This window comes from Pogona vitticeps, chromosome 1 (assembly GCF_051106095.1).
Source record: "Pogona vitticeps strain Pit_001003342236 chromosome 1, PviZW2.1, whole genome shotgun sequence".
In the NCBI taxonomy this organism is placed as follows: Eukaryota; Metazoa; Chordata; class Lepidosauria; order Squamata; family Agamidae; genus Pogona; species Pogona vitticeps.
This window is the reverse complement of record NC_135783.1, coordinates 41,718,333-41,734,343: the sequence shown is the minus strand read 5'-3', so window position 1 is coordinate 41,734,343 and position 16,011 is coordinate 41,718,333. Positions and strand designations below refer to the sequence as shown.

The 16,011-nt window shown below is 40.1% G+C and overlaps 1 protein-coding gene and 1 long non-coding RNA gene across 10 annotated transcripts in view; both read left to right on the top strand.

Annotated features, from left to right (window-relative positions):
• The window catches only part of BABAM2 (BRISC and BRCA1 A complex member 2), a 226,112-nt gene that overhangs the window by 14,436 nt on the left and 195,665 nt on the right, over positions 1-16,011 (top strand). For all 9 annotated transcript variants that reach the window (XM_020793128.3, XM_020793131.3, XM_020793130.3 and 6 more), the window contains exon 4: positions 15,897-15,991. In XM_020793128.3, coding sequence (XP_020648787.1) covers positions 15,897-15,991 — 95 coding nt within the window. The remainder of the gene's footprint in view (positions 1-15,896; positions 15,992-16,011) is intronic.
• Positions 10,009-15,728, top strand: LOC144585822 (uncharacterized). Its single transcript, XR_013540387.1, has 2 exons — positions 10,009-10,066; positions 10,655-15,728. It is a non-coding gene; the product is annotated as an uncharacterized LOC144585822 (long non-coding RNA).

The window sequence follows — 16,011 nt, the reverse complement described above, 5'->3', positions numbered from 1 at the left end:
TTTATAGAAACGGACCAGGAAGTGAGATGGACCAGAAGATGTTTACTATATAGCTTTCCGATGGTGGAGAGTAAACTGATTGGTCTATAGTTGCCCGGGTTAGAAGGGTCGCCTTTTTTAAAAATAGGAACCAGGATAGAGGTGAGCCAATCCTCTGGAATAGAGCCATGTTCGTCTATAAGGGTGAATAAATTTGCCAGAGGCTCAGCCCACCATTGGGCATTGTTGATTAAGAGGTCATTGGAGATTCCGTCGGGGCCGGGAGACTTCCCGCGTTTCAGAGCATAAATGAGCTTTAGGACCTCGTCCCTAGAGACCGGTGGCCAGAGGGGGAGCTCAGAGGGAAGATTCTTTGGCATAGGAATTGGGTCCTGGGAAGAAAATATTTTCGAATAGTAAATTGACCAATTAGAAGGGGAGATAGGCAGGGAGCTTTTATAAGAGTCTTCCGTAAAGGAGTGGGTGATGAGTGACCAGAAAAGTTTGCTGTTCTTTTATGTTGTGGCCTCTAGGAGCTGGCACCATTTCCGCAAAGCAAAGTTGTGCTTCTTGATGTCAGTGAGACTGCGCCATATAATTCTCAACCTGCAGTAAGTGGCCTTGGTCTCTGGTGAGTTGCAGGCTTGAAATAAAGAGAATAAACGGCGCATAAGGCGTTTAGTGGCCCAACATTCGACATCAAACCAAGTGTGATGTATAGCTTTATTTTTTGGTTTGGCTTCAGAGCTGAGCAGTTCTGCTAAGGAGTGAGTAATCTGCTGATAAGATGAGGCAGCTAATGATGGTGATGTAGTGGACCAAATTGTTTTCCTAAGGAGGATCGTATCGGGGCTAAGAGACCATTGGTCGAAAGCAGATCTGATTTTAGGAGACCATTTAGGCCAAAGCTTGGAGCAAAAGGGCAGGCTATCTTTGGGTTCCTGTAAGGAAGAAATCGAGATTTTTAGAGATAATGAGGCGTGGTCGCTGTCAATGCGGGCGCCAATGGAAAAATCACTGCATCTAGTCAGCAACTCAGGAGAAACCAGGATATAGTCCAGCACACTGGCACCGTGGAAGGAAAGGAAGGTAAAGTTATCAGCGTGAGGATACTGGGGTGAGCCGTTAATAATGTGAAGATTGTAGGCAGAACAGAGGTTTGCTAAGTGGCGGGCGTTCTCATTAAAAGAGCTGTCCTTTGAGCTTCTTTCCAAGCGGAGCCAGGCAGGGGTCAATTCATCAAGTTCTATATAGTCAAGTGTGTGTCTTATGACATGACCAATGTTTTAGTTTTTGGCTGTTCTCCATAATGAGTTACCCAGTTTAACTTATGCACATGTGAATCACCAACAGGATACTGGCAGATATTATGTCTTTTTTAGTAGTTGTGGTTGTGGCGTTCAGCTCTGCTCTCACCTGTCCGTCACAGCTGGGCAGGGAAACCTCAGCCAATGAGAGGACGGAGGGTGGTGCAGAAGTGGAAGGAGCTGGGCTATATAAGGTGTGTGTGATGTGTGAGAGAGATCAGATCAGATGGAGTTTGGAAGATGAGTGATTAGAGAGATTGTTAGAGAGTGAGAAAGAGCCTGTCAGTGAGGGAAAAATCTGTGTGAGCTAGTGTCTGAGAAACAGTGATTGACTAATTGATTTTATACCTGTAATTTACCCTTTTTATTTTTGTACAGTCAATAAACACTTTATTTGTTTTGAAAGAAACACTTGTCCTTTTTGATTTTAAGGATAGGTTGGTGGCAGCAGTTTTGGTGGGAGGTAGTGAGCACTCTTATAGGCCTGGATTGAAAGAGGCTTGAGAGTGGCCTGCTACAGTGGTTTTTTAAAAAAATCATTTTCTGTTTTTAGTAATGCGGCATTGCTAATGTACTGATTGTCTGAAAAGGTATTTTTCAAAGAAGTATGTATTTTAGCCTGACTCAGCATGGAAAGACAATTGAAGGGGGGGAGGAGAAACCAGAGTAAGAAAGGCAAACTGTTGTTGCATTTTAAAGACTATTTATGAATGCTTTTTTTGTAGATCGAAATCTGTTTCACTTTTTGAAGAATCTACTTCTTTCACTTTTTTTCTGAAGAAGTGGTTTTTGATATACAAAAGTCCACACACAAATCTAAGAGTCTCATTAGTCTTTGTCCTCTTTTTTCTTTTCTCCCACCCCTTGATTTTGTCAACGACCAAAAAGTTATTGGAAGAGTCACTGGAAGTTTTAGCTTTTAGGGCCTGATGGGTGAGGTTACAAAAAAATTCCAATAGTAATGCATTCCATTCTTGTATTTAACCTTTTAGAGGAGGGATCCACTCTGAGCAACAAAGAAGGAATCAAATAAAAGTTAGAACCAAAATAATACAAAAACAAGACAGTGATGCCAATACTTCATACTGTAGCTTCTGCTGCATTTTGAAAAAAAATCTGTGGTGAGACATTCTCTCTTACATCCCTGATAATTTCTAGAGTCTCTTGATGCATACTCCTTCATTTTAAGCATAGGAAAGTGTTGAATACAGTGGTGCCTCGCATTACGATGTTAATTCGTTCCAGCGAAATCGCTGTAGAACGAAAACGTAATGCGAAATAGGAAAGCCCATAGAAATGCATTAAAACCCTATTAATGCTTTCCTATGGACTTGAAACTCACTGTCCAGCGATGATGTAGCTCTGTATACAGTATTGTCTTTTTAATTATATGAGCTACCTTGGGTCCTTTAGAGGAGAAAGGTGGGACAAAAATATTTTAAATAAATAATATTTCCTCCCCTTTTCCATATCTATAGCAAAACCTGCCTTCTGTCTGGGTCCAGTGGGAACTCTCTTTAAAAACAGATTTTAGTTCTGTTTTAAAAGAGCTCAAGTCTTTTCGAATGCTTGTGAATGCTTTTTGTAGCCAGAATTTTTTTCTTATGTTGATTGTAATGTTTTCTTACAATGTGTCCAATCTGTCCTTTGGCAAATTGCAGGGATTCTGTTGCTCTTATAGACAGACATCAATCTAAAGCTGACAGTAAATTAAGAAAGCTTTTGAAAGGCAGTGCAGGAAAGGAAGTGGGAAGTGGTCAGTGAATCAACCCCTTAACTACAATGCTAACCAGTTAAATCAGTGGTTGGAATGTTCAATTCACTGGAGTTAAGATGGCATCTTACATGTTGTGGAAGAATTTGGTTTTGTGGGCTACCACTTCTAGAGTTCATCCTGTTGCTTGTATGTGATTTGTTATAGTACATGGAGATCTTTGCAGAACAAGCAAAATACCTGGAAACAAAAACAAAGCAAAGTGTGCTGCTTGTATACTGCCCTAAAGCATTCTGTGTGCTTTACAATTAATTATGCAGGTTACAAATCCCCCCCCCCCCATGAGCTGGGTACTCAGTTTAGAAGGATGGATGGCTCAGTCAACCTGGAACTGGCTACCTGAGCCCGTCATGATTGAACTCAGATAATGAGCAGAGTCTTGACTTCAGTTTAACCGCTATGCCACGAGGCTCCTAACACACAAAGATCGTATATTTTATCCCTTGTACTGTATCTCTTTCTATAGACTAAAGTTGAAAAATAGTTAAATATGTTCATTATTTCTCAAGAAGATGATTTCTAGGTGACCTGTGTTGGTACACAAATGTCATATTTTGACGTATCCGTAGAAGGTTAATCTGCAGAGATGTGACACTCATTTAATCCAAACACAAGCATAAGGTAGGATCTGATTATGCATTAGTCCATGTTTCTAGTGGACTATCCATTAAATTAGACCTTCTTCCATGAAACGTCATTATCAAGCAAAATCAAACAAGCACCGTATTCATACTCAAGGCAAACCTTGATCAGAGAAGGTCCTTCACTGTGTATTATCTTTTTCAAATTTATCTGTAAAAGTAGCATATTCTGTTTGGGAAAATAATTTAGATTAGCTTCATCGTTAGTGATGTGTTTAGTGTTTGTCTTTTAATCTTGGAAAAAGGACTCTTACTATTTCTTCATAGAGGTTTTGATTCCTAGTTATTGAAACATTCCCAACACCTGGGAAGACTATAAACTAATTTTTATATTTGGTTGCAGAAATTATGATTTGATTTCTGAATTGTCAGTAAAGGCATTTGGAAAGCAAGTAGTATATGAATTTTGTGTTGCATAAAAGTCCACATCTTTTTGTAAGTGTATGGTGTGTAGCATATGTTATAATGTTTAGTTGTTGAGATTGCTTATCCTTATGAGAGCGTTTTGTTAGCTTCATGGTTAGTAAAATCAGATGCTTTTATGAATGGTAGTGGGAACTTTATAAAATCTGACATTCATTCATTCAACTTATATACTACCCATATGCGCAATGGATTCTTCCAAGCAAAACAAAGATTTTTCTTCAGTAATGGGCAGCTGAAATATAGGTCACATCGTGCTATGTATTTTGGCATACATAATATAAAAAGTTGAAAGATTGAACTACTGAATAGCTCAGTGGTTTACGTCTCTGGCTGTGGAGCGAGAGGTTTGGAGTTTGATTCCCCACTGTGCCTCCCTGACAGGGGCTGGACTCAATGATCCATAGGGTCCCTTCCAGCTCTGCAGTTCTGTGATGATTGATTGATTAAATATTTGTTTCAAGGTCATAAAACATGTATTAAATCTAAACTGACAGTGGAAGTCTAGCATCAAAAGTAGGATGTTAATGTTTATTGCAGTACTAAACTCTGTTTTCATGGTGACTGGACTGTAAAATGGAGATGAAGGATTGAACATGACTTGAACTTCAGTTTTTCATTCGGAGTATATATGAATTCCTGAGATACATGCTGTAGGGCATGTTGCTGTAGTTATGTGCACACTTAGAGTGAATTCCATTGAACTCAATATAAGTGACTTCTGAGAAGAGAAGATAAGCAATATACCTCCCAGTTTCTTGCTTTCTTACACAGCACTTTATTAAATTTGCAGTCACATTCAAGTTTTGAATTCAAAATACTTTTACCAGATTGCTAAATGTACGTGTGTCACAAAGTGTCACGGCAGGACAGTAGATAAACAAAGTACTGTAGGTCAGAAAGTGTTGTAGAAATCACAAATGCATGTCATGTGAGGCATCCATAAAGGATTTGAATATTTTAATAATTCAGTGTATATATAACAGAATAAGCACTTTTAAAAAAACATATTAAACATCTTATAGAAGAAGTTAAGAAAATTGCCTTGCAGAATCCTGCACGGCAAATAATATGTACAAGAGAACAGAGCTGCTGTGGGAGTTACTAGCAAGGATCAAATTTCTAGCAGAATTTGTGACCTTCTGCAGCCTCCACTCACCCTAAAAATCTACTCTGAAGAGCTGGGGAAATGTCTGGATCAGGGGTTTGATGTCATCGGGAGTATAAGTATGTGGTCGAAATGACTAGATAGGCGGGGTATGAATACAATTAATAATAATAATAATAATAATAATAATAATAATAATAATAATAATAATAATAAGAAGAAGAAGAAGAAGAAGAAGAAGAAGAAGAAGAAGAAGAAGAAGAAGAAGAAGAAGAAGAAGAAGAAGAAGAAGAAGAAGGAGGAGGAGGAGGAGGAGGAGGAGGAGGAGGAGGAGGAGGAGGAGGAGGAGGAGGAGGAGATAAGGGCAAGAAAATCAAAGCTGCTGATAGTGGATGTAGACATTCTATTAGAACTTGCTCAGTGTTCATATTTGGACTGGAGAGAACAGGATTTCCATTAATTCAGGGATCATGATCATAGAATCGAATCACAGAATCGTCGTAGAGTTGGAAGGGACTGTGGAGGTCTTCTAGTCCAACCCCTTGCCCAAGTCAGGAGACCTTATACCATCCTAGACAGATGGCTGTGCAATCTTTTCTTGAAAACCTCCAGCATTGGGGCACCCACAACATCAGGAGCAAAGCTGTTCCACTGCATAATGTTTCTCACTGTCAAGAAATTCTTCCTTACTGTATTTCCAGACTGGATCTCCTTCTGACGAGTTTCCACCCTTGGTTCTTGTCCTACCCTCAGGCTTAATGGAGAATAAATCAATGCTTTCTTCCCTGTGGCAGCCCTTAACATATTGGAAGACTTCCCTCAGTCTTCTCTTCATTAAGCTAAACACACTCTGTTTCTCTGAAAATAAGACCTAACCTGAAAATAAGTCATAGTATGATTTTTCAGGATGCTTGTAATATAAGCCCTACCCCCAAAATAAGTGAAACCCTGCCCTCCACCATTGTGCAGCAACTGGAAGAAGATGACATGACTGTATTTGAATAAATGTAGATTGTTGTACATGAAAACTTCTGCCCAGTTCTACCCGTATCACCCACTCCAGTCAGGCTGCGTGGCTGAGGGGCCTAATGCCAAGAAAGGCCCGGTGGGAAAAAAACTAGAAATCAGGCCTCGGCAGTGGCTCCTCATCTCTGGAACAACCTACCTGTAGAGATCCACCTGGCTCCCTCACTGAGGGTCGTCAATACTAACTTGAAGACATGGCTATACAAGTGGACCCTCGACTTACAGACGGCTCAACCTACAGATTTTTTGAGTTACAGGTTCGACTTGCAGCCTGAGAATCGACCTACAGACCAGAAAAAAAAACACAAAATGGAACAAAAACGGCCGGTTATGGGATTAATCGGTTTTCAATGCATTGTAGGTCAATGGAGACTCGACCTACAGACTTTTCGACTTGCAGCCACCGTTCCAATACGGATTAATTCCGTAAGATGAAGGTCCACTGTACAGGCAGGCATTCCCTACAGCCATTATCTAGCCTATCTCCCCTTTTCTTTTTTCTCTCTTTTTTTCCTTCTTCTTTCTCCATCTTGGATTCTGTGATTAATCTGGATTTTACTTTAGTTTATTTTTATGATATATATAAACTGCCCGAAGTAGACACATTCTAGATGGGAGGTATATCCATCCATCCACCCATCCATCTGTGATTGGGTCCTTTTCCTGTGGGGGGCGGACCAAGGGATTTGGCGGGAATAATCGCAGGAGTCGATGTAACAGTCAAAAACGGGTTGGTTTTATTAGCTTTTTCATCAAGTAACTCTGGACCAAACGGGTCCGGCAACTCTTCATTCGTCAACAAGTTATATTTCTTAGGTTTTACCCCAGGCATTACATCTTTGGTTCTCACTGTTTCTTCTCCCCAAAACGAGTGATTGCGTTCTGGCTCGCGGCCGACGCAGTCAGAACTGAGCAGGAAGTCCTGCAACAAGGATGGACCACTACAGATCCCTCCAGCCTGGGTAGGAAAGGGCTGGCTCCACCAAGGGTTTCTCTGTCCATCATTGGGCGAGAAGCCGAACCCACTCCCGGTCTCCATCCCCTTGGGAACTCACAAACTCCGGCTTTGCTTATTTCTTTCAGTAGAGGCAACAGGCCATCTTCCTTCATTAAATTCGGGAAATTCTTTACTAGTGTTGCAATTTTCTCCCTTTCTGCTCCCGTCTCTCTCGTTTGCGTACTCTTCTCTTCCTTTTCCCCCTCTGCCTCTCTCTCTCTCCTCTCCTCCTTTATAACCTCATCCCATCTCCAGTCTCCCGACTCCTCCCCCCAGTCTCTTGTCCTCTCCGCTAGGAACACCTCTATAGCTTTATTAGCGCCCCCTTCTTCATCGTCTAATTTGATCAATTCGCCCACAGCGCATCCTTCACTTCCCTCTTCTTTAGATGTCTGTGAGGACGGCTCACTTTCCTTCCTTTGCTCACACCATCCATATGTACATATATACTGTACATCCATACATATATACATACACACATACATACTATCACTTCCCATGATCTTGATGCTGTCCCCCCTGTTAATGCAGCCTAGGACTGTGTTGGCTTTCTTGGCAGCTGTAGCACACTACTGACACTGCACACTTAAGTGGTGGTCCACCAGGACATCTAAATCCCTCTCACAGGTACTACTGTCAAGCCAGGTGTTACATACAGCACTGATGTTACCTGTCTGTCATGGGTTTGGAGGGAAAGTTCCATCCTATGGGGAGTGGAAGGCGGGACATCAGGAGGAGGGGCTGTACTGTATATATATGTGGAGTTTGTGTGGAGAAGTTGGGAGAGCTGGAGGAGCAGCTGGGAAGAAGAAGCTGGTGTGGGAGTCTGTGTGTCAGACAGGGTACTACTGTGTGTCAGTCAGTACCTACCTGATAGGTTCAGGTGTCTGTATGGGTAGCCAGAACTGATAGGTTCAGGGTCTGTGCTTTATTTAAAGGTGTTCTGTGTGAACCAAACTGGTGTATGTATGATTGAGACTAAGCCACGTTACTGTATCTCATTCACTTGATCATTTTATTTTCCCTGTGTGTTATTTAAATAAACCTTGTTCTTTTATTTGTTAAAAATCCATCCCTGGTCTGTGTGACTTCTTATAGGGAATGGTTGGTGGCAGCTTAGTGAAACTGTGGCATATCCCTGTAGGTCTGGGGTTGTCACACCAGGTACCACCTATCCTGTACCTGTGCATCTGGTTTCTCCTGCCTAAATTGCAGGACCTTACTTTTCCTGCCACTGAACTGCATCTTATTGGATAGGACCCAATGTTCAAGTCTATCCAGATCCTTCTTAATGTTGAGTCTACTGTATCTTCCAAAGTATTAGCAATTCACCCCAGCTTTGTGTCATCAGCAAATTTGATGAGTGCTCCTTCAATCCCCTCATCCAGGTCTTTATGAAGATGTTGAAGAGCAGTGAGCCCAAGACATAACCTTGAGGGACCCCACTGCACACTTCCCTCCACCTAGATGTGGTTCCATTGAGGACCACATGTTGAGTGTGGTTGGTCAGCAAGCTGCAAATCCATCTGGTAGTTACTCTGTATATCCCACTTTGTTTGATCTTACTCACAATTAGGTTGTGGTCTACCTTATCAAATGCCTTACTGAAGTCTAAGTATACTATATCCACTGCGTTTCCTTGGTCCACTGATTTAGTCACTTTATCAAAGAAGGCAATAAGATTTGTTTCGCATGACCTGTTCTTAACAAATTCTTGTTTGGATGACATTTGATCAGTTGCTTTCTAACACACACTTGTTTGTTAGATAATGTATCTGAATATTGTGAAACAAAATCAGATAATAGTATATATGGCTACCTTTGAGGAAGAGTAGGACATGAATGTGACTAGCAAAATGTAACTGCAAAATAGCAGTCCAAACTGTCCCCCATAATAATCACTATCAAGTCCTGTATGGGGGCAGCATTGACAATATTCTTTGCTATTAAGATATTTGACATAAAAATGTCCTGAGACCACTAATGCCTGTTTTCAGATCTGTATTATGGACAGACAGTGAGAAGGTTTTTGACTGTGAGCCTCACACAAACAAAAAATGGCATGTCTGGCAAGTTGTCCAGAAATGAATCATGTGGACAAACAAGGGCAGAACAGAGATGGCAAGTATGAATGTCAAAGTAATACTACGTCGAATGAGTAATGAATGAATAGGGCAAATACAGTGGTGCCTCGCGGGACAAAAAACTCGCAAGATGAATGGTTTTTTGCGATCGCTGTGGTGCCTTGCAAGACGGCTTCTTCTATGGCCGTGCTCCGCAAGATGATTTTTTTCACAATACTGATGCCTCGCAATATGAAAATAATCCATTCGTCTTGCAAGGTTCCCATAGGAATGTATTGCAGTGCATTCCTATGGGAAACCGCTTTTCGTAAGATGAAAATTTCGCAAGACAGCACTACTCGCGGAATAAATTGCTTTTGTCTTGCGAGGCACCACTGTATTTTAAGTGTTATAACTTGTAGCATAGATCAGATTTGTGGCATAGAGGAAGAAAGTGTTTCATAATGGCCACAAGTGGAAACTGTTGACAGTAACTTGCAAGAACACAAAGCATCCTGTTTCTAGATGTGTGGCTGTTATCTTTCAAGAGCAGATTAATTCTATGAGGAAGGCCTCAAACTACCATAATAGGAAAAACGTCAAGTGTCCATGGTTTTGTCTTCTGTGGATGATGCAGAACATAAGCTGGAGTGCCTACTTCCTTTGTGGCTACTGCTGCATCCTCTTTGCAAGACATTATGTTCTTTCCAAATCATCAGCCATAATTGCTGCCTCACTGAAAATCCAGGTAATCTATTTCTACCGTATTAAATCCTTTGACATTTGTATGTATGGCTGCTCATACAGTCTGTTTTCCAGTAATATTTAGAAATATTTACCCCTTTCTCCGTGTTTAAAGTAGATAGCCTAAAAAGCATGAAGGACAAGCTTCTTTTAGTCTTGCTGTCTCTGTCTTCTGCTGCCCCCTACCCCCCTTAACATCTTCTTTCTGGAAGGCAAAGTCTCTGTTGTCTCATCTCAGTGTTTGAAATAACATGAGAAATCTAATTTGTTGGAGGAAACTATTCTCTGAAAAGTCACCCTCCACACAAAGAGGTGTAGAAATAAAAAGGTGTGAAGAATGAAATGGCATTAGCGCCCCCCCCCCCAATTTTTAGATGACACTGTTCTATGTTGCCTTACAAGGATTTTGATCTTCAAAATGAGGTAATTAGTTTTCTGTGAAAATACAGAGTATCTATGGCCATCTTTTTGGGTAGCTCACATTTGTGCTAATGTGTAACCATTATTAAGATGGACAGCTAGCCAGGTTCCTTCTTAATACACTTCTATTTTGTGTTACATTTTCTCTATTTCATTTATTTCTATACTATAGTTTTAGATTTCAGAAATTAAATATCAGATGCTGCACTGTATACATCAGATCAAGAAGGGACATTTTGAAGAAAAAATACCTTTTACCAAATGCTCACAACCAGGTGAACTACCTCTACTTATCCATTTCGGATGTTTCTAGATGTAACATTTATAAAAGGGAATATTGCATCTTTATTGTGCTGACATGTACTGCGTCTGTTCAGTGGAAGTTTTAATTTTAATTCTAAGAGCTTGTTAAAGATACTTGCCACTTTCTAAACAATTTTTGGAAATTGGACAAACAGAACAGAGATGGAAAAGGGCAAACTATTGCATCTGCAGATTTGGACTGCTAATTTATTCCAACAAATACAGCATAGGTTATAACTGAGTTGTAATAAAGAGGCTTATACTTATTTGTTTTAAGCATTTGTTTACTTATTTATAACAAAGCAATTATTTTATTAAGGGGGGGCTTAGAGCAAAATAAATATTCTAATACATACTAATTAAGAAAGTAAACATGCACCACAGAAAGAATTAACTGTCTTAAGCCTTATTCTTGCCAAACAGGAAAAATTTTTGCTTGTTTCTGAAAGAGAGGAAGAGAAGGGGCTAACTTAGCCCCAGGTTGATGAATGAAAAGGTGCTGCTTTGTAATTGAAAACACAAAGCATGATTTTGGATGATGATCTGAGTCACTGGTTCTTAACCTTTGTTACACAGATGTTTTTGGACTGCAACTCCCAGAAGCCTTCACCATCAGCTCTGCTGGCTGAGGTTTCTGGGAGTTGCAGTTCAAAAACACCTGAGTAACAAAGGTTAAGAACCACTGATCTGAGTGACAGGTTCATATGTGTAACTTTCATGGAATCACATACCACCACCCCCAGACTGTTTAGGGCTTTGCAAAATTTTGAGTTGGAAGCTATGTGGAAAACAACAATTTAAACTAAGCCCTACATCCAGTTGTTGGTATGAGCTAATGTAGGGCTGTTAAACAATGGATCTTGCATAAGTGTGACTTACCCAGTGGGTCAATTGTAACTGGAACTCAAAGTTGAATTTTTGACTGGCAGATACTGGACCAACTGCAGTGACTTTAAGTGTTTTTCGATATCAGGTTTGTTTTCTTAATTCTTGTGGGTATATATTTTGTATTTAAATTGTATTTTAGCTTCACAATTCTGTGTCTTCATTGAAGCCAACATTGTAGGGCACAAATGTCAGTTAGTTCCTTACAATAATTAATAAATCTAGTCCTTCTGGACTGAGACTTGGTGGACTTTGAAAGTTGCTTGGTTTAGACTTTTAGAAACAAGACAAGATATATGTGCACTCACACATTTTGCCTCTTCTCTGGAACAACCTTGAGAAGTTCAGAAGCTTGTTTTCATTTTAGATTGCAGTTCAGGAGTCAGATAATAGTGATGGCAGGTACAGTGGTGCCTTGCTTAGCGATGTTAATCTGTGCAGGAAAAAACGTTGCTAAGGGATTTTGTCGCTACGCGATTTTTTAAACTTGTTTAATGCGTTCCTGTGGGCTTTAAAACTAACCTTTTGCGAAAATCCTCCATTGCGGCGGCCATTTTCGGTGCCTCTAAAGCGTAGCAACACAGCGGGTGGCCATTTTGTTTTCCGGCGGCCATTTTGGAACCACTGATCAGCTGGCCGAAAATGGGGGCTTTGCGATTATCGCTTCCCCGCGATCATCGCAAAGCGATTTTTCCCCATAGGGGCCATTGCTAAGTGATCACTCTGGCGATGGCCAAAACCCCATCGCTAAGCGATTTCATCACTCAACGGAGCGATCGCTAAGCGAGGCACCACTATTTCCATTCTGGACACGAACAGCAGCTAAATAGCAAAGCTCTCAGTGTCTGAAAGATGATCACTGGGGGAGATCCTCAGGAGATTTGGAGTAATTATGGTATCATCAGTACTCTGATGACATGCAACTCTATCTCTTCTTCAATACCATTGTGGTGGATGTCATCTGGATTCTTAAGTGATGTCTGGCTTGGTCTTGGAATGGACCAGGGCTAATAAGATTCAACTAAACCAGGACAAGACTTGGGGGGATAGGGTCCCTTGGATAGGCTGGGGGAGGGGATTGTCCCTAGGTTGAGTTGCATAGACCTCCCGCTTAGGGACCAAGTTCAAATTCATGCTTCCCTATCCTGGAGTTCCCAGATCATGGTTATGTTCAAAGCAGCCTTCAATCAGTTGAGGCTCATCACCTAACTTCACACCTATCTGGATGACGGAGCCCTCAGAATGCTGGTGCAGGCATTGGTTATCTCCCAGATCAACTACTGTAACACTTTATGTGGGGCTTCTCTTGAGGTTGACCTGGAGACTTCAGCAGATCCAGAATGTGATGACCAGGCTGGTGGCAGGTGTGAGCAAATTTGATCACATCTCCTCAGTTCCTGGCTTTCCTGCACTGGTTACCTATTGCATCCTGGGTCAGGTTCAAAGTCCTGATTCTTACTTATAAAGCCCTCTATGGTTTGGAATCATACTACAGTGGTGCCTCGCACAACGGGTGCCTCACACAACGATGAATTCACACAACGATGCCTTTTTCTGTTAAATTTGCCGCCTCACACAGCGATGTTTCCTATGGGGGATTTTCACACAACGATGTCTCTTTTTCGTTCCTGTAAAAGTGTCTTACAATGTTTGGAAGCCGTTTTAAATGGTTGCAATGGTTAGCCCACCTCCTGAAACATATGCAAATTGATTTTGGTGTTGTTCTGACACTTCGTTAATTTATGGTAATTTTTTGGTTTTCCCCCTCATTGAACTCCATGCATTTCAATAAGGGGGAAAACAAAAAATTACCATATATTAACGAAGTGTCAGAACAACATCAAAATCAGTTTGCATAGGTTTCAGGAGGTGGGCTAACCATTGCAACCATTTAAAACGGCTTCCAAACATTGTAAGACACTTTTACAGGAGCGAAAAAGGACTTCGCAAAGCCATTGAAATGTATTGAGTCGGCTTCAATACATTCCAATGGAGGAAACATTGTTTCACACAGCGATGTTTCCTATGGGGATTTTCACTCAGCGATGGCAATCCGTTCCAATTGGAACGGATTAACTGGTTTTCAATGCATTCCTATGGGAAATGGTGTTTCACAGAACGATGTTTCACACAACGTTGATTTTTTTGGAACCAATTAACATCGTTGTGTGAGGCACCACTGTACTTGTTGGAGGGCAATTTCCTAAGGTTATCTGCCCGTACCACCAGATCCTCCCAGGCAATGCTCCTACAGATGGCTACTCAAAAGGAGACAAGGAAATAATCCATGAGAGGTTGGGCAGTTGTATCTGTACTTTGGAACTAACTTCCAGTTGAGCTGTGCCTGCCCTCATCCCTTCAAATGTTTAGGAGGCTGCTGAAGATATGGCTCTTCAGAGATGTGTTTCATTGTAATTCTACCTGACACACATGCCTCTCGCCTGGGATTTTTCACCTCTTGTTTTAGGTTGTGTTTAACTTTTATTTCATCTATTAATGTATTAAGTTATTATTATTTTGCTGTTTTTATTTTTATTATGCAGTAAAACATCCAGAATAGTGCCTTGCACTAACAGGGCAGTATATAAATTAAACAAACAAATAAACAGAATAATGGACAAAAGGTTGTGTAAAAAGAAATGATGTAAGGATTTTACGAAAATTGAAGAGATAATATTACAAAAGAAAAGTGTACAGTGGACCCTCTACTTAAGGAATTAATCCATACTGGAATGGTGGCTGCAAGTCGAAAAGTCTGTAAGTCGAATCTCCATTGACCTACAATGCACTGAAAACCGATTAATCCCATAACCAGTGGTTTTTATTCTATTTTTATTCCATTTTGGTTTTTTTTCTGGTCTGTAAGTCGATTCTCTGGCTGCAAGTCGAATCTAAATTTTGCAGCCAGAGAAGTCTGTAACTCGAAAAGTCTGTAAGTCGAGCCGTCTGTAAGTCGAGGGTCCACTGTAGATGAAGATGAGGTAAGAAGTAAAATATACAAAATATTAATGATAGTAGAAGATCAGGAGAATTTACTTAGAACATTATGATCAGAGGTAGCAAATAAATACCAGTGTCTGAAAATATATATGGAATATTTAAATTTATGTCAGTAATGATAAAATAATTTTTTATAAGTTAGTTTGGAGATGGTACTTAGCTCCAGTGAAATCAAATCAAATAAATGCTAGTTATTCTGAGATATGCTGAAGAGGTTGCCAGAAAGCAGGTACTTATTTTCATATGTGGTGGGAATGTGAGGCTATATCAAAATGTTGACAATTGATTTTTAAGGAGTAAATGGAATAAGTAAATTAAATGTCCTAAAATAGCACTTTTATCAATATTTGAAATGGAGGAATGTAATCGGACAGCCAAAGAATTCCAGCTTTTTAACAATGGGAGGACTGGTTGTAGCTAGGAACATGAAAGCAATGTATAATTTCCAGCTAAATGGTTTAAGGAAATTTGGGTTATACCCTGTTTCTCCAAAAATAATACCTAACATGACAATAAGCCCTAGTATGATCTTTCAGGATGCTCATAATATAAGCCCTACCCCTAAAATAAGCTAGTTAAGTGAAACCCCACTGTCCACCATTGTGCAGCAACCAGAAGAAGATGACATGACTGTATTTGAATAAATGTAGATTGTTGTACATGAAAAAATAAAACATTCCCTGAAAATAAGCCCTAATGTGTTTTTGGAGTAAAAATTAATATACGACCCTGTCTTATTTTCGAGGAAACACAGTAGCTATTAATGATAAGCTAACATGTAATATATTAAGGTTAATAAGGATAAGTAAGGATTAATTTACAGATGTATGGTAAGAATGTGTCAATTTTGTGCTAATAAAGGGGACGGGGCAAGGCCCCTTGCAAGAGCCATTACAATTTTTGAAGGGGAAGGGGGCTCAATGGGCGTAAATAGTTGCAAATCTCAGTTGGTCCTGGTATGTGTGGGGGATGCTAGGTTTAGTAGACATTTGTTAATTGCTTATTGCATGTTTATATGGTTCTCTTTGTTTGTTTTTATTAAATAGAAAAAAAAGAAATCAGGCAACACTCTAAATGTTTGCCAAATTTGAAAAAAAAATTGAAGTTTCTGGTTTCTTCATTACTATGTTAGAAGGAAGAGACTCAAAATGAACCCAAAGGCCATTGTAGCCACTTTTTTAATGCATTAATATCTGGTTAAATGTTTTCTTTTTTGTTTCTTTTAGGGGATATAATTTTTAATGCCCACTATCCAGAATTGCCACCTGACTTTATCTTTGGAGAAGATGCTGAATTCCTGCCTGACCCATCAGCTTTACATGTAAGCACAACTTACAGTGT